Consider the following 19,002-nt stretch of genomic DNA (forward strand, 5'->3'; position numbering starts at 1 on the left):
TTACACCGCACATGTCTGTGGCGTTACAGCCGCCTCTCAGCGCCTTACCTTTTTTTTTTTTTACCTCCAAGACTGTGAAATTATAGAGGGGTAAAACTTATATGGCAACATATGGCAAAACTGAAGAGATTTGAGAGATACTGCAAAAAAATTGCTCTTGCAAATTGTTATCATATCACCCAGCCCCTGATGTTTTCGACTCAGCCCCTGATGTTTTTAAAACCTAGAAACGCCCCTGTGAAGAACCAATCATGCTGTAGAAAAATTATGTAATGAATCCTAACCCATGCTCCTTTCCTATAAAAACTGTTGTACTCTCTTTGTTGGGGGGATTATCTGTGATTGATACGAGGACCTCCTGGCCGTGATTAAAGCATATTCAAAGGCATTGTCTGGAGTCTGTCTGGTTACTGCTGTGCAGCAGGTTAGTGGAACACTAAAGATCTTAATCCCTTAAGTCAGGTGAGTAGAGGAATTTCTACCACACAGTACAAATTAAAAACATAGTTGTAAACTAGTTGTATATCAAAGTTTACTACCGTTACACTTATGTAAAAGCATAATTTCAAGGGGCTCGCACACCGGACGCGAAGCTCAGCGCCGCGACACGTCTTAAAATTCGAACGCATTGTTTTCTGTCGTTTTCTGGGCGCCGCGGACAGGCGCCGAATGTCGCTGCCGGTGTGTGTACACTCATAGAAAACAACGCGTTCGAATTTTAAAGACGTGTCGCTGAGCTTCGCGTCCGGTTATACTCTAAAAAGTGGGCCAATTTAATCCCTAGTAGTAATGAAATAGTACACTTACAGGTATACTACTGGTACATTGATACTGGTATACTTAAAGTACACTTAAAACATACTTAAACTTTACTTATATTAAGTATACTTATAATAAAATGAACTTGAAGTATACTTATTTTTTTGTAAGGGATACCAGATTTTACTTTTACCATTGACGTGTAAAGCTGATCAAAACAGAGCAAAAATAAAAACATAATGTTTTTGAATGTGTCTGATTATATATCATCACTTTTAGAAAAGTAGCTGAAAGTTTGCTGGCTAGAGTCAGAGGCTTGAATTTGCATTGTTCAAGTAGTAGTAGTATCTTTCAAATAGCCTACTACTTCAGATGAAGTGGACACATAGTGCAAAATATTGAGTCTGTGCACGTTGAATTTGTTGTCATGCTTTTGTCATAAAGTGGCTTTAGTAATGCACACTATGAAAGGAGTAAAGCACAAAAAAAGTCTTTATTAAATCCACCACTGAAAACTTAGATCAGAGATTGTACGAAAAACATTAACACAACCATGTTAAATAGAGACAATACCGGAGGAAACTCAAGGCTTAAACACATGGGGAAAGTAATCAAGATGTGTAGAACTAATTAACAACCAAGGAAACTAACTGGGGAACACAGGCAAACCAGAACAGGGAAAACAGAACCAAAACAGAACATACATGTTACAACTTTATTTTGTAGAATATTTTTGGTCAGTTATTCATTACTTTTCAGATTGGGAGTAGTAAATGGGCTTTGCAATAAACTTGCTGTATGCTTTTATTTATTAATTATTTAATTATGAATTATTATTAATTATTATTATAAAAGAATATAAATTATGAGCGCTCATAATTTTTTTTATTTGTCAAAAGATTGTTATTAATTCCCCTCAGGACGGGGAGCATGAAATTAAAGCAGCCCGCCCCTTCCCAGCACCCTCACAAAACCACTGTACCATCTCCGCCACCTCTGGTGTCTCGGGGGGCAGTGGTTTCCAGGGAAGTTTTGGGTGTTCCGTTACTTCCTGTTGTTGCCCAGGACATGGAACACCCAGCACCCCCTCAACGGTAAGTATCAAAATTGGTACCCATTTCAGAGAACTTGGCAACGTGGAAGCTACTGCCGGGTATCTCTACTTCTAACAACAGTAGAAAAAGGATACAGAATCCAGTTTACTCATCACCCTCCATGTTGTAAAACCAGCGCAGGCATATATACTGTACCCAAGAAAGATGAGGCACTGCGTCCGATTTTAGATCTTCGAGGCTTGAACCGATCAGTCAGAACTCTCAATTTCAAGATGCTAACTATCAAGGTGATTGTGTAGCAAATTCAACATTGAACATTGTTCTTCACAATTGACCTCAAAGATACATATTTTCACATAGAAATATTGCCACGACACAGGAAGTCCTGAGGTTCGCTTTGGGGGACAAAGCTTACCAATACACAAAGTGCATGGATGCAGCCTCTCGAGTTAAAATCTTTTTTTTTTTTTTTTTTTTTTTTCATCAACAAATTATTTGCAGAAATTTTAAGCAAACAAGTTTAAGTTTGCACACACACAAACCCTCCTTCCCCCTGACTCAAGTCACTGAATGTTCTCCAGGAAGGCATATTCTATATATAATATAACTTGTGTATCTAGTGTTTTTTCCTTTCATGTTTGATATCATTTTAAATGTCTCAGAGTGATTGGTAAAATGGTCTCAATTTCACAGCAGTCACTAGTATTATGAAGAAGATTGAAAACTAAGGAGAATTCTGTCTTTCTTTTGTGTGTTGAAAAACCCACTCCTCTTCCCCCAAAACAGGTGTTGGTGTAATAAAAATGTACAATCCTTTTGTTCTGTTCTTAGTATATAAGGTAAAATGCAAAGCAGTCATGCGGGATCTTCTGTAGCCAGAGGCCCCCATACAGTGATAGGCAAGTGTCTTAAAAACACTAATCCACCACTGTGTGTGTATGCAATTGTTACTCTTAGAGTCATCTTTGAGCAACTGGTGTTATGTATTTATGATTTCTGAATTGGCTTCTAATTGGTTATTTGTGTTATTGGCATTATACACTTTTACCTGACAAATAAAATGTTATATTTGATATACTCTGGATTCTCCTGATATCATTATTACCAGTAAATTATGGGAGGCTAATGCTACCGTAAATCTGTGTCCAGGGTAGAACAAACTGAAGGTGCATGAATGAAAGAGCAGTAGGCACTTCATCTGAAGACCTTTTGATTTCTGTTTACCGCTGATTTAGCAAGGTGTATGGGAGTGGCTAAATTAAAATACACTTTTGTTCGAGTGAGCAGTAGGCAACAGACTTAAGGTATTAGCTAACTTATTACACCCTCTGACAAAGATCAGACTGGCGAGTTTATGTCCATGAGTTTACCGCCAATCCCGTGGCGAGTATCTATGTGCGGCATTGGGTCCCTGATGAATGAATAATTGAAAGTATGGGATACCCAGAATCATCAAATATCTAAATGAATACATAACTAATGATTAATTTCTAATTGGAAACACAACCTAAGACTAATAATCATTTGAAATTGGAGTCAGATTAAAAGAGTGAAATTAAGTGAACCTAACAGGGGTGCTGAAAAGACATACACGCGTTAACCTTCGCCCAGACCGTCGAATTCCGTTTTTGGGCCGGTGGGGGGTTCCTTACAATGCCATGTCGCAATAATGAAAATATTTCCATTTTAAACCATGAAGGCGAGCTAGTAGATATCATACAAACAAAGTACAAACTTTGCGTGAGAGTGAAGAAGTCTCAAACGTCAGTCAATTATTCACTACAGAAACTAAAAGTAAAAGGCTGAAAGGCTGCCATATCCTGGTATGGATGGACAACATAGCAGCAATCTCCCACATAAATCACCAGGGCGGTCTGCATTTGCGCCACCTAAACAGCCTAGTGCAGCAGATTTTTCTTTGGGTTCAGGACAAGCGGCTAATGACGCTTTGGGAATGATAATGCCAAATGCCATGCTTACAAGTGCCTGTATGTGTGAATACTAAGAGCACAACTAAGGCATGAGCACCTGTGAAACCTGGGGCAGTGCCCAGGTCCAGGTTGTAAAACCTTACGCATGTGAGTGGAGAGGACCAACCTGCAGCATACCACATCCTGTAGGGATACCTTCTTATATAATAAGGCTATATAATATAATCCTGGCCTATAAGCACACTGGAGGAAACATGGCCAATGGGTTTCTGCCCAGGGATCCACCACCCAAAGAGACATCGTAGGCAGCTAAGGCCGCCATGTACACCTTTAATGTGGAAAATGATGACCCTGTGGAAAAACAAACCTGCAGTAACTCCAGCACTGTACCAATAGGGCAGTTAACTGGGTCCCACAGTCAAAATCTGCACCATGAAGTAAAACACTTCAATGCATACTGTTTCCTTGTGGAAGGAGTTTTGGAGTGAAATATCTCATACCTCAGTTGAGAGACCAAAGTCTATGAGTTGGGTCCCCTTAGAGGCCAAACCCACTGGTTCCATATCTCTGGGCGGAGGTTAAAGGTCATGACTCCCACTTGAGAAAGAAGGACCCTCCTGACCGGAATCTCCAAGGGAGAGCCATCGAGGAGGGACACCAGGTCCTAGAACCATAGTCAGCTCGGCCAGTATGGCACTACTGGTAGTAGACTTATTCCACCCCAGCGAACCTTCTCCAGAACTCCTGGGCACAAAAGAATCAGGGGGAAAGCATACAGACATAGCCTCGGCCATCTCTGTACCATAACGCCCAGCCCCAGAGTATGTGAGGGAGAACCAAAGTGGACAGTACGTCATATCCTGAGACGTGAACAGATCTACTTCTGTTTGGCTGAAAAACTCCCATATATGCTTCACCATCTCGGGTGAAGTTTCCTTTCTCTGGGCCTCAGCCCCTGCCTCGACAGGATTTCTGCTTCTAAATTTTGGTACCCTGGAATGTATGTTGCTCTCAGGGAGAGCTGTTTTCCTTGGGACCACAGGAGGATCTGGTGTGTCAGATTGCATAGCGGGCATGGACACAGATCCCCTGATGCTTTATATAAGAGACCACTGATGTGTTGTCTGTGCGAACAAGTACATGATGGCCTCTCAGGTCTGGGAGGAAATGCCTCAACGCTGTGAAGACAGCCATCATTTCCAGGCAATTTATGTGCCATGAGAGATGATGACTCCTCCACAGACCCTGAGCTGAGCAGTATTCCATAACTGCTCCCCAGCCTGTGAGGGAAGCATCTGTTGTGAGCATGAAGTGATGACAGTGGGGACCTTGGGAGAAGAACCAATGCGTCCTCCATACTATCAAGGTGCAAAGACTGTGATAATGCGGAATGGGTTTTTTCCCCTCAGGGAAAACCCCTTTGGTCTTGAGCCACCGCTACAAGGGTCTCATGTACAGCAGGCCAAAAGACCCAATAGTCTCAAAAACAGTTAGTGTTTGACAGTTAGTGACTGGCCTAGCTTTATCTTGATATGGCTGTGAGAATCAAATCGATACGAGCAGGAGACAGACATGCCTGCATCATCCCACACCACACCTAGAAAATTGTTTCTCTGTGCTGGAGAAAGTACTCTTCTTGGCATTCAGCCTTAAGCCCAACTCTTTCATACTGGCGAGTACAACATCTTGATGCCAAAACACCATCTGTTCAGATTGTGCTAAGATAGCCAATTGTCATGTGGATGCCCCGGAGTCGCAGTGGAGCCAGTGTTGCATCCATGCATTTTGTGAAAGTGCAGGTTGATAGAGCTAGATCGAAGGGAAGAACCCAATATTGGAACGCTTTGCCCCTGAAAGCGAGCCTCGGGAACTTCCCTGTGGAAGAATGGATATGTGGAAGCATGCGTCCTGAGATCTACAGTGACAAATTAGTCCTCAGATCTGATTTCAGTCACAATCTGCCTGAGCGATTTAGATTGTGCAGATTTAAGATGGGATGCAACCCCCCATCCTTCTTTGGAACGATGAAGTACCGGCTATTAAAAAAACCTGACTTTGCCTCTGGTGGAGGAACACATTATATGGCCTCCTAGCCCAAGAGAGTTTTTATTTCCTGTTCCATTACCAGAGCCTGCTCAGGGGCCGACCGCAGTGGTAAAACCCCATTGAAATAAGGCAGATGACACACAAATGGGATTTTGTAGCCTCTTTCTACTGTCTGTAGGACACATTGTGACACAACTGGCAGAAGTCTCTACAAAGAGAACCAGCCTCTTAAGACTGGCCTCTGGTGTTCTTCAAGTAGTCAGCTTGGTGCCCTGAAGCAAACTGGCAGGGAACAACCCAGCTGATTTCTCTATTTCCCTCTTCCTAGGATGCGAGCATCCCGACGACACAGCGTCGAGGGACTGACTCTGATGCACTGTCTTGTGCCTAAGGCATGAGCTCACTGGAAACCGCTGTGCCTCGAAGCACCGAGGGAGGCGGGCTTGGCAGAACGGTCTCCTGAGTGCACAGAGGAGGAATGGGCACAGTATAATGAGGTGGGAACCATTACCCATACACCCCTCACCCCCCGAAGGGGCCTTCCCTCTGAAGTCCAGCACTTCTGGCATCAGGACTTCTTTTTGGCCAAAGCCTTTTTCGCATGAACAACGGTCCTCAGATCCATCTTCTGCTTCAGAGGCTTCGGCTGAGAATGCCGTCCTGGTTCCTAATCTTTCTGAGGGGGAGCATGGGAAGCAACACTCTACTATGTACAAGGAGCTAGTTAATGGCTTTGGCTGCTCCGCCCTAGCCTGACTACGTCAGACTTCCTACTTCCGCTCAATTTCATTTCGCTTCACCGGTCTGGAAACAGCCGGGCCAATCAACGAACAGAGGGCGGGCTGAGAGCCGTGACGGAGATGCTAAGCGCCGAGTTTTACATTGTAGGTTAGAGAAATCGAAAACCGAAACGACCGCGGAAATGGGAAACGAGACACGGGATGCAATTCGCTCTGTTATGGAGAATATTCAACTCTTTTTTTTAAACGGTATTTCGCTCGCATCATCATGTGTTTACAACAGGTTTACAGTGGAAGTTCAATCATAGATTTGAGTTCGATGCATGATGTCTGTGCTTCGATGCGGCATAACATACGTCATAACTAAACGTATCTGATTGGCTTACGGGTAACCAATGATTTTAAACTTCAGACAAGCGCGACCTAGCGAGAGAGAAAACACTTCTCTATTATGCCATTCCAGACTCTGTCTACGAAGCAAAGTGAAGTAGCAGAGTCTGGTATTACCAGGCTAGCTCCGCCCAGCAGCCCCAGAGATCTGGATCTGGAGAGGAGGATATTCTAGGTCTCTTAACAGGTCTGCCTGTTGCCGTATATGCCTTGCCCACAAGTGCCAAGTAGTTCTAACCAGTCTGGAGGGCAATATCTGGCCTTAAGGGATGATGCCATGACAGGACAGATAGCTCGCAAGCATCTGTTCCGCCCTCGGCATTGCCACATACCCATGCTCTTTCAGCCCCCTGTATTAACATTTATTTTTTACTGAGAACTGAAAAACTGAGCTGAAAATATATTACGTTTGTGACTGATATATTAACAGTCAACAACAAAGACAAACAGTTTCACACACAGCGCTTGCTGAGGCACAAAGCTTTTATGCTTTCCTGGTTGTGACGTCACCCGCCTGTGGACTCTCTATTGGACTAGTTGACACAAGTGCTTCAGACGCAATCACACAGAGGCGTTCCCGAAGCGTCATTGACGCAGCGCGAGTTCCTTGAAAGGGAACTGTAAAGTGTGTTGTTTCTTCAAACTTTCAGCAAAAGATTGTAAGGTTTGTATAATTAAGAAGCAGTTGCTACAAATCTTGAGATGTTCAAGACATTTGTAACACAAAGAAGTTTTAGTATAAAGTCAAGCGCGTCAAGCGAACACAATCCATGCGCCATGTTCTCGAGATGCTTGAGGATGTCGAAATGTTTGATGTCTTTTATTTTCACTCATCTCGATTAGTCCTCAAGAACTTGTTTTCAAAAGAAAAAAAGAGATAAAAATACTAAAAAGCATTTGGTTTTTTGGTAACTTTTCAAAATAAATTTGTTTGACCCTATGATGTAGCGTCAAGTGCTTTTATTATTATCATCACAATCATCATATAATTTCCAAAGTTGTCAGTTCAGGTTATCACTTTAAATGAATCTTCTTTTATTTACATTTGTTCTTTGAGTGTGAAAAACACATAAATAATTTGTACTAATCTGCATCTTCATGTGTGCTTGGCAGGAGCTGAAAATGGCAACTAAATACCTGATGCTTATTGTCTTGGGGACTGCAGTGATTGGCAGTGTGCACTGTTGCCCTCAGCAGTGTATCTGCTCTGATAAATATAACCACCAGTTTGCAGATTGTGCCTACAAAGACCTTCTGGAAGTACCCATGGGCTTGCCGTCCAATGTGACCACCGTGAGTCTTTCAGCTAACAAAATTAAAGTGCTGAAATCCAAAACCTTTATAAATGTGACCCAGATGACCACTCTTTTTCTGGCTCACAATGAAATCGTCACCGTCGAGAGGGACACCTTGGCTCCAATGATTCAGCTGAGAAATTTGGATATTAGCTACAACAAAATTGTGCATTTTCCATGGGAGGACTTGACCAATCTCACTGCCCTGCAGCTGTTAAAGATGAACAATAATGAGATGGTCAGTATCCCCAAGAATGCTTTTTCCAACCTAAAGAACCTGCGTTCGGTCCGTATTAACAATAACAAGTTTACCACCATCGTGCAGGGAACATTTGACGCTTTGACTGCCATGTCCCACCTCCAAATCTTCCACAACCCCTTCATCTGCTCCTGCAAGCTTGAGTGGCTTAGGGACTGGATCATCAAATCCTCAATCTCAATCCCTGACCAAAACAACATTGTCTGTGATGCTCCTTCCCTCCTTAAAGGTACACAAGTCACTAGCATGCCCAAACTTGATTGCAAGGCCCCGTCCGTGTCTATCACATATCAGACAAACATCCTTCCACCCAGAACACATCTCACTATGGTGGATAAAGAGCAAGTGGAAGAAGGGAACAATAGTTTACCATTTGTTGGCAAATGCGAAATAAATGATGGCACGCAGTACATCTCCAACCATGCTTTCAACCTCAGCTTGAATAGACTCAAACAGAACACTTTTGATTTCGGGGTGATTGCCCTGGAAGTTTCAGAGACTGAGGCCAAAGTTCAGCTGAACCCTTTCCAGAAGTCAAACATTCACCTCAGTCAACAAGAAGACCTCCAAACTGTGAATAAGGAGCCGTCCACCAAAAAGTCACCCCTGGACATGTTGTACCTTTGCGTCAGTACTGACAAAGGATATTCAGTGTTGCAGTGGTCCAAAATAGAGGGGGGCATCAAAACTTATCGCTTCCAGGACCTCAAGCCAGGCACTAATTACAGCCTGTGCTTCACCTATGAAAGCCAGGACTGTCAAGTCCAGGTGGTCTTTAGTGCCCCACTTAAATGGGACAGCTTTAGTCCAAGTGTTGTGGTTATTGTGCTTTAACTACAAATACCACATTAAAAGTACAGTGACTGTGGTAAAAGCATGATATGTGTTGCGGTTACCGTGATTTAACTACAAATACTACGGTAAAACTACAGTTACGGTGGGAGAAGTATGGTATTATGTTGTGGTTACTGTGCATTAACTACACGACATGGTCGAGCAACAGTTACTATGGTAAAAATATGGTAAATGTGGTGACTTTTTACATGATCCCTTTCCCACCATAGGCAAATTTCAAATCAAATATCTTTCACCATGAAAACTAACTTTATAATGCTGGGTCCGATTATGCTTGTGTATCGATTTGAAACACGACATATAATTTCATTCATAAATACGGGACAATCGACTATTTAACGAGACGGGTGGAAACCCTACCGGAATGTGTCTTGAAATCATCTAAAATCGCTAGCTGCATCTCAATTTGAAGGCTGCATCCTCCGGAGGTTGCATTTGATTTGTATGTCATCAAGGATGTCTAATTTAAGAAAAGTAACTGTAATAAAATTGACTGTAATAAAATTAGTGCCCCCGGCCCCCCTAAATTTGAAATCGTATCGCATCAAACAATTTATTTAAACAAGATGCAATGTGCAGTTTTTGCTGTGGCGATGAAAAGAGTAGGCTTATTTATTGTGCCGCAATATCTTTTTAAACTCTCATGATGAGATTACTCGATGACCAATGCAGAGGAGTGCGAGTAGTAGTGATGATCGTTCATTAATGATTCGTCACTCTGTCTGCGTTCACGCACTTGATTAAATCTATACATAAAATAAGCTCTCTTTATACAAGTTGTGTTGTGTGTAGTGTAAGTAACTTTATGCAGATCAGATCATTTTATTGACTTGATTTGATGACTTTCACTCAAAACACATCCACATATGCAATCTTTGATCATATTCCGAATTATTAAGAAGTCATAATGCAGCCAAAGATAAATTATGACCAACGCAATGAACGTATGAGTTCATGAGCGACCTATCATGATCACAGAGACTGATTCACCACAGAGATACACGTGAAAAGATACAGATGAAAGAAAATATTTAATTTCATTCATGTTCACGTATATTGAGAAATAATACTAATCAATACAATTGTCCTGTGTTGCTTATACAGTAGGTCTAGATGTTTGTTTTTAAGCAACATAGTCATGACTATGCAAACTTTGCAAAGATTCTGCTATCAGAGAACAGATGTAGGCTACAAAATAACATGTAAAATAAATGGTTTAGTTTTGCTTTTAATAAATTGAGCATGCATGATAATATTAAAAATAAATCATTTTTCCTAAGTTGATTTGAGTTAGGCCCATCTGTAAGATTATGCAGAAAATATCATTTTTTTTGTGTGTTATAGTATGTGCCAAGTTTACAGATGCAGAATACTGCCTAGATTTTGATTGTGTTATATAGCTCATTATCACACTACAATACAAGATCACTTGTCAAATAAATAAATCAACTTGAAATCATTTTAGTTCACATGTATATGCAGAGTGATAGGCTACATGACCCAGTAAACATGACTTCAATAAAAAATATTAAAGGATTAAGGTTAAAATTCTGTCATCATTTACTCACCCTCATGTTGTTACAAACCCGTATAAGTTTCTTTTTTCTGAACATAAAAGTAGATATTTTGAAGAATGTTAGTTACTAAACTGTTTCGGTGCCCATTGACTTGGTGCCGGGATTGGGCCCATCATCGCTGCTTGCAGCTATATATTTCATATTAATTTTGGTAATAACATTCTTAAAAACATCTACTTTTATATTCAGAAAAAAGAAACTTATACAGGTTTGATTATTTGTTGTATAAAGTTTGCATGTTTTTTACATTTTTGAACTGCTTATACATTTATTTAAATTATTGTTTTAGCTTGGTTTAGCTTTATTGTATTTGCATTAATTGTTTATTCTGAATTTCATATAATTATCCTCACCTCAAGTCATTTTGACCCAAAACTCTTATTTATTTATTTATTTATTTTTTTTTTAATACAATACAATCAATCAGTCATAATGCAGGCTGCACACAGATATGAAGTGGTTAGATTTGAACACATTTACAATGCAGAAACTTCAGTATAGAAAAAAAAAAAAAAAGGTTAAAATGCTAAACTTTATCAAAATATTATTTTATAATGTCTAAATATGTACCTGAATGCATACTGAAGAGAAAATCTGAAGTAACTGACTTTAGGGCCCAGGTGAACAGTTAATTTGCTCCATAGGCCATCTAGTGGCAAGAGTAATGAAATATCTTGTTATATTATTATTTTTTCCACAAGAGGTCGGCAGAGACACCCAATGTGAGATATTTTGAGCTGCACTTAAATTATATTATTTATTGATAAAATGTAATAATTTAAAGGTAAGTAAAATAATAAAGCAATGGAGAGCAATATATAAGAGGAGGGAGTAGAGGTGGGAGAGGGTACAGATGGGTTTCAAATAAAAGCAGAGCCACCCTAGTTGACCATGTCATAAATAATGGTCTTTCCCTGACATAAGCTGGACAGAGAGTCTAGCCCAATATAAGAATTGTGCCACAGTCAATGTCCCTGGACAACAAGTGCTCCAATCCACTGGTGGCGTGGCACACAACGCTGTCTTGGGGACGCACAACACTGAAAGGCTCCTATATTTTTTAAACTCCATCAATGAAATCCACTTTCTGCAGGGTGATCAGGAGCAAATTGAGCGAAATTGTCCACTTTCACCATTCAGCACTGGTGCAAGAGTGGTTTAAGCATCACCCACATTTCAGGATGGTGTTCCCTCCAGCATATTCTTCTCTTGGAGATGGAAGGTATATAATCACAACCCTTACAACCAAGTAAATCTTCTTCAAGTGATGGAAGAGGCTTGTGGAGAATTTGAGGCACAAGGATGGATCCAACGTTCAGTCTTAATATATGCTGTGATGTTGATGAAATTCAGATGTAAATGAGAGGCAAGATCTATAAAGTTTATTGATTGAACTTCAAAGAACATGATTAAAAAACACGAAAAACATGTATTTTCATTCATGTATTTGTGTATCTATAGCTGAATTTGTTATATCAACAGAGAACACACTTGTAGTTTTGTTAGTATTTATTTTTGATAAATGCATTACTAGAATAAACTGCAGTGCTTTATTATATAGTGAATACTGAACTGTTTTGCTAACATGAGAGTGTGTTTAGTTTGCTGTTAATTGTTTTGAGAGCAACTACATTCATTTGGAGAAATGTGTCAAATAGATTGAGAAAAACTGTAACTGAAAAGTTTAGCTTTTGTCTGAGGCTGCACCCACACCAGTAGGTGTCAGTATAAGCCAGCACAACATATAAAGTTACTAAGGCATTCTGTTGTAGTTTTATGGACGTTGTGCCTATTTTATGAGATACAAAGTCAATATCTTCTTCTAATTTATCAGGTAAACACTACTAAATAAATAAATCTAATAATATCATTGATCGTGATACAAAATTCTAGTAGGGGAGAGTGGGTAAGATGAGCCAGTGGGTAAGTTGACCCACCCCCTGTATCTTAGCAACCGTATCATTTTATTGTCATGTGACCATATATTTTAGAACCACCCGTCATTTCTGCCAGACTGTGAAAACGAGAAGCACATGGGAGGAGTGAAAGTCGCTTATTTACTTTAAAAACTTTTTTGTCAAAGTAAAATTTTAACATAACAAATGTAATGGCTGTTTCAACAAAGCAGGTCCAGGTCTAAAACTATTTATGATGCATATTGGTGTTTTAGCAACGTATAAAACTATGCAAGTCATTTAGCTAAATATTATTCTGAATTTGTAAGCTAGCTAGCTTTTCCTAAAATGGCAGCTATGGGGCAAATGCTGTGGGGTAAACTGAGCCAGCGTTTTAACTTACCTCACCATAAGGTAATGTATTTAAGTTAAATCTGAAGTATAAACTGGTGTCATTTCAATGTAATATTACGCAACTGGTTTATTTGATAGGAACAGTGTACAAGTACAGCAAATCCTTCTCTGATACGAACCAGAGGATGTTTAATCATATAGATCTTTCCACCTGTAGTCTCTAATGGCCTAACATGGTCGACATTGCAGAAAAACTACCATGTCAAGAACCTTTTGACTAAAATGTTTATTAGTTTCAGTGACATTAATTCATTCTTATTTAATTTTTATTTAATTTTACTCAACAAACTCTCTGTTTAGTCTGTTTATGGGAAGGTTACAACTTTGATGTTCAACATATTGTTTCAGTAATGCAAATAATTAAACATACTGAAATTTCAATTTCATTTGGTTGGTTTTATGATGTTTAATTTAACTTTAAAAAAAGTAATATTTGTAAAATATTTTTTACAAAGAATATTTATAAGAATATTTTAAAATAGGTACATTATCTTTAAAATTTCACATGGGTTTAATTCAGATTCAGTTAGACGGTCAGTTTACACCCACCTACTGACTCAGCTCAACTTACCCCTAACCTGGGGTAAATTGAGCCAGAAGAACACTTTTTTAGAAGAAGTTTAAATACTTTCGTTGTAATTCTGCCTCATTTTCCCTTATCTCGAGGACCACATAAGTAAAAAATGGCTCATCTTAACCCACTCTCCCCTACATAGATGCAATATGGGAAAAACTGTTAGATAAAGTTGTTTAGTTATGATTATGTAAAAGACATACTGAAGTGTGTTTAAAATAGACCGATTTATGGAGCGGAGAGCAGAAAGGAAAAATGAAGGTCAAGTTAAAAAAAAAAAACAACAACAATAGCACATTATTGGTTACTAGACACTGCCTTTTATTTTCACACAATGCATTATAGTTTTTTCCCCTAAAATGCCAGAAAGTGTTTAATCCCATATTGTTTAAAAAAATAAAACGGACGAGCAACAGCAAAAATAAGTGTGACTAAAATGACCACTAGATGGCAGCATATAAAAAGGGTAGGACAGGCTTCACCGCCGCAAACTGCAACAAAATAAAAGGCAATGAACAGACGTAAACAAGATCCGTGTCCCTCAAAGCCAAGTGCTTTCACATTATAATTATATTTTAGTGTCGTTTCTTGAGAAGCCGGTCCCCCTGCGAAGACTTGTCATCAAATTAAGCAACTTTCACTAAAGTCATCGCAGTTACAAACAGAATTTTCAGCTCTTTCTGAGCTTCATCACGCTGTTATTGTTTCTGCAGCTCAGTTCACTTGTTTTTAATGTCTGGTTCGCTCACAGCAGCAAAATGTTCGCATAATCACCTTTAGGGAAAAGAGCAGATATTAACAGACAACTGTACAGACAGTGACAAAATATGCTTTACATTAAAAACATAATTACAAATATAATTTTGAATGATTTTCTTTTCCTCGTTGACAATTAGATAGTCACTAGACAAGAATATTTAGACTTCATTTTTTTGTCATTCTCTTTTGTTTTCTTAATGAACAAAAAAGCAAAAAATAAATTGTGTTTTTTGACAATACTGTACATAGAGTATTTTATGGACTTCTTCCATCTCTAAAAAACCTGTCAATTCACTTGGACAAAAGCAAATGTGAATAAATGTGTTTGTGTTTGTATGCAATCTTTAAAAAAATACTTTTTATAGTTTATATATGGAAAAAAAGTGTGTGGCTATCGGTAATAATCACATCGAGAAGACAAAGGGCATAGGTCGTGTGATATAAATTATCAAGTGTATCTAAATTATGAATAACCTTCATCTGGACGGCAAAGTCCCTGTGGCATTAATGCGGAATTGAAGGGAGAGGCTGCGCGTTCACAATCCCTCCCCTTCCACTGTGGAGGCGGGAGCGCGCAATGAATTCTGTCCAAACTCAAGCGCGATGAGAAAACAGCCTCTGGACTGCTCAGCATCACACGGACACTAAAATGTATCATCTGCCGTCTGCGAACCAAAACAGCAGAGATTTCCAGCGGGATATAAAAGGCTACATCATGTTTTGGGATAATTTGACATCTGAGCATTAAATATTGCTTTTAAATTTCATCAAGTGTCGTGTTGACTGAAATCCGCGCGAGTGTTAGGAATATATCACTTACAGGTAAGGCAATATGAGAAAGTTTTTAAGCAACAATTTTCCAGAGTGTAGACAGAAACAAGAGCGAATAAACTGTAAAAGTGTGTTGTTTCTTTGAACTTGCATCAAAAGATTGTAAGGTTTGTATAGTTAAGTCGCTACAAATATCGAGATGTTCAAGACATTCGCAACACAAAGAAGTTTTAGTATAAAATGAAGCGCGTTTTCAGCACGCTGGACAGCGAACACGGTCCACGCGCGTCACGTTCTCGAGTCTTTGCTGCTCAGTCGTCCGGTAACAGCAAGACGCTCGAGATGTCTTTTATCTTCATCTCAATTAGTCCTCAAGAACTTGTTTTCGAGAAAAAAGAGAGACTTAAATAATAATATAAAAAGCATTTGGTTTTTGGTAACTTTTCAAAATAAACGTGTTTGATCCTATGATGTAGCGTCAAGTGCTTTTATCATCATCATCATCATCATTATCATCATTTGCAAAGTTGTCAGTTCAGGTTATCACTTTAAATGACTCTTATTTCATTTACATTTGTTCTTTGAGTGTGAAAAACACATAAATAATTTGTACTAATCTGCATCTTCATGTGTGCTTGGCAGGAGCTGAAAATGGCAACTAAATACCTGATGCTTATTGCCTTGGGGACTGCAGTGATTGGCAGTGTGCACTGTTGCCCTCAGCAGTGTGCCTGCTCTGATAAATATAACCACCAGTTTGCAGATTGTGCCTACAAAGACCTTCTGGAAGTACCCATGGGCTTGCCATCCAATGTGACCACCGTGAGTCTTTCAGCTAACAAGATTAAAGTGCTGAAATCCAAAACCTTTATAAATGTGACCCAGGTGACCTCTCTTTGGCTGGCTCACAATGAAATCGTCACCGTCGAGAGGGACACCTTGGCTCCGATGATTCAGCTGAGAAATTTGGACATTAGCTACAACAAAATTGTGCATTTTCCATGGGAGGACTTGACCAATCTCACTGCCCTGCAGATGTTAAAGATGAACAATAATGAGATGGTCAGTATCCCCAAAAATGCTTTTTCCAACCTGAAGGACCTGCGTTCAGTCCGTATTAACAATAACAAGTTTACCACCATCGTGGAGGGAACGTTTAATGCTTTGACTGCCATGTCCCACCTCCAAATCTTCCACAACCCCTTCATCTGCTCCTGCAAGCTTGAGTGGCTTAGGGACTGGATCATCAAATCCTCAATCTCAATCCCTGACCAAAACAACATTATCTGCGATGCTCCTTCCCACCTCAAAGGTACACAAGTCACTAGCATGCCCAAACTGGATTGCAAGGCCCCATCCATGTCCATCACGTATCAGCCAAACATTGAAAAAACCGAACTCTATGAGGGATATATGGTCACGCTACACTGTGAAACAAAAGGAACCCCTAAACCTGATGTCACATGGGAAATATTCGCTGGAAACCAACTAATTACATTCCCTTTGCCCGCCATTGTCGAAAAAATTGAGATTCCAATTAATGGGCCGCCTACGAACACCAGGTTTCTTGTGTTTCAAAATGGCACCTTGATCATCCCTCGCTTGAGCAAGAAAGAAGATGGCAACTACACCTGCTCTGCTGTCAATGACATGGGAAAAGCCGAGAGCTCGGTGAGACTTGTTGTCGCAGCCACCAAAAAGCACACCATCAATTCAATGCCTGACACAAAATCACCCAGCCATTTACCAGAAGACAAACTTGGTTCAAAAGGCTCCAAAAACAGCGTTATTAAATCTGAGGAGAAGACAAAGAGCCTTTCACCAGGAACATCTAAAGAGCAAGTGGTGCATAAAGAGAAAATGGAAGAAGGGACCGATAGTTTGCCGTTTGTTGGCAAATGTGGAATAAATGATGGTACGCAGTACATCTCCAACCATGCTTTCAACCTCAGCTTGGATGAACTCAAACAGTACACGTTTGATTTCGGGGTGATCGCTCTGGAAGTTTCAGAGACTGAGGCCAAAGTTCAGCTGAACCCTTTCCAGATGGCTAACGCAAAGTCAAACATTCACCTCAGTCAACAAGAAGACCTCCAAACTGTGAATAAGGAGCCATCCACCAAAAAGTCAGTCCAGGACATGTTGTACCTTTGCGTCAGTATTGGCAATGGACATTCAGTGGTGCAGTGGTCCAAAATAGAGGATGGCGTCAACGCCTATCGCTTTCAGCACCTCAAGCCAGGCACTAATTACACCCTGTGCCTCACCTATGGAGGCCAGGACTGTCAAGTCCAAGTGGTCTTTACAACCCGGAAGAAAATCCCATCTTTGTTTATTATAGTGGTCGTTAGCATTTTTTTGCTAGGTTTGGCAACCGTGCCCCTGATGGGAGCCACCTGCTGCCATCTGCTCTACACGTATCAAGGCAAGACCTACAAGTTGATTATGAAGACACAAAACCCAGATCAGATGGAGAAGCACATAGCAACGGATTTCGACCACCGGGCGTCTTTTGTGGGATCTGAGAAGAATTTTAACCCGAGTGAGCTGGGAGAGGGTGAAGGCGAGGCTGATGGTGAGGAGGGAGATGGAGATGGTGAGGACATCGAGGGCAGCGTGGTGACTGAGTCCATTCCCGAGTCACAATCCAAAACGCAGGAGGAGTTTGAAGTTGGATCCGAATACAGCGATCGGTTGCCGCTTGGGGCTGAAGCCGTAAACATATCTGCGGAGATCAACGGTAATTACAAACAACCCCGTTGAGATGTTTGTTCTTCATTTGCTCCGAAACACAATACAAAAGTGAACACGGACTGTCATCTCACGTAATACAGATACGCGCTGATTATCGCGCGCTCATTTTTACCTCAGCAAGTTAGCAGTAAGTGCATACGATGAGTGTTCATTATTACAAATAGGATTTTGAGATTTATCGAGCGGACTGGACTTAATAAACAAATCTATCTTCAAAAGAAAAACCTCATAATAGCTACAATTCACTTTCCGTAAGTCTCGTCACTTTCGTAATCGTACATTGTCTCAAGTAGCCTAGCATCCATTTTAAGTCATCGATATAGTGGACATCGAGCGCTTCTGAGGGAAATGTCACCCTGTTACTCTTTTCACAGCATGTGTGTGTCTGGAAAACGAACCAGGTCACCTTGAACAAAAAAATGAGTTTGTTAAGTGTAATGTGGGATCCCAAAAATGTGTGATTTTTAATCTCTTTCTGCGAACGGGTGCTTTACAAATATCTCTCGCCTTTACGAATTGACTGAACGTGTCCTTTCTTCTCTTCGAGATAGCCTTTATTCGTGGCATGTCACACAAAAGTATTTTCAAGTGTGTTTTATTAGGGTACTATAGACTGTAGATATTCAATGTCAATTTGTGATGTAAGCCAAGTAATCTGAGAAAATGTTCTCTCTTTTTTTATAAATATAAATGGTCCGTTTTTACCATCAGTCGATCCGACATCGAGTGTCCAGTAAATTGACGCATAGTGGCTTGTTTCGTGTCCAGCTGTCCAATGATGTTGTAAAAAATACTCGAACCTTTTAAAGATTTTGATATGATTTTATGTACGTGACCTTAATAAAATATTGAACGAACGAATGTAGCCTATGGGAAATTATTTGCAAATATAGAAAAGTGTTTTTATAGCTTAAATGTGGGCAAGCTT

General features: G+C 40.1%; 1 protein-coding gene across 2 annotated transcripts; it reads left to right on the forward strand.

Moving 5' to 3' along the window:
• Positions 1–324: 324 nt before the first annotated feature.
• Positions 325–18,931, forward strand: LOC125246750 (immunoglobulin superfamily containing leucine-rich repeat protein 2-like). 2 transcript variants are annotated; one of them, XM_048157750.1, is made up of 2 exons: positions 325–424; positions 15,963–18,931. In XM_048157750.1, the coding sequence occupies exon 2, from the start codon at positions 15,972–15,974 to the stop codon at positions 18,081–18,083; it is 2,112 nt and encodes a 703-aa protein (XP_048013707.1). In that variant the 5' UTR covers positions 325–424; positions 15,963–15,971; the 3' UTR covers positions 18,084–18,931. The 2 variants fall into 2 exon arrangements, with proteins under 2 accessions (XP_048013707.1, XP_048013706.1); XM_048157749.1 differs by lacking the exon at positions 325–424 and adding an exon at positions 15,116–15,371.
• The last annotated feature ends 71 nt before the right edge of the window (positions 18,932–19,002 follow it).

Source organism: Megalobrama amblycephala, linkage group LG15 (genome assembly GCF_018812025.1).
Source record: "Megalobrama amblycephala isolate DHTTF-2021 linkage group LG15, ASM1881202v1, whole genome shotgun sequence".
Lineage (NCBI taxonomy): Eukaryota > Metazoa > Chordata > Actinopteri > Cypriniformes > Xenocyprididae > Megalobrama > Megalobrama amblycephala.

Excerpts from the sequence above, each read along its gene's own strand:
- LOC125246750 (XM_048157750.1), top strand. The coding sequence starts at position 15,972 with ATGGCAACTAAATACCTGATGCTTATTGCCTTGGGGACTGCAGTGATT.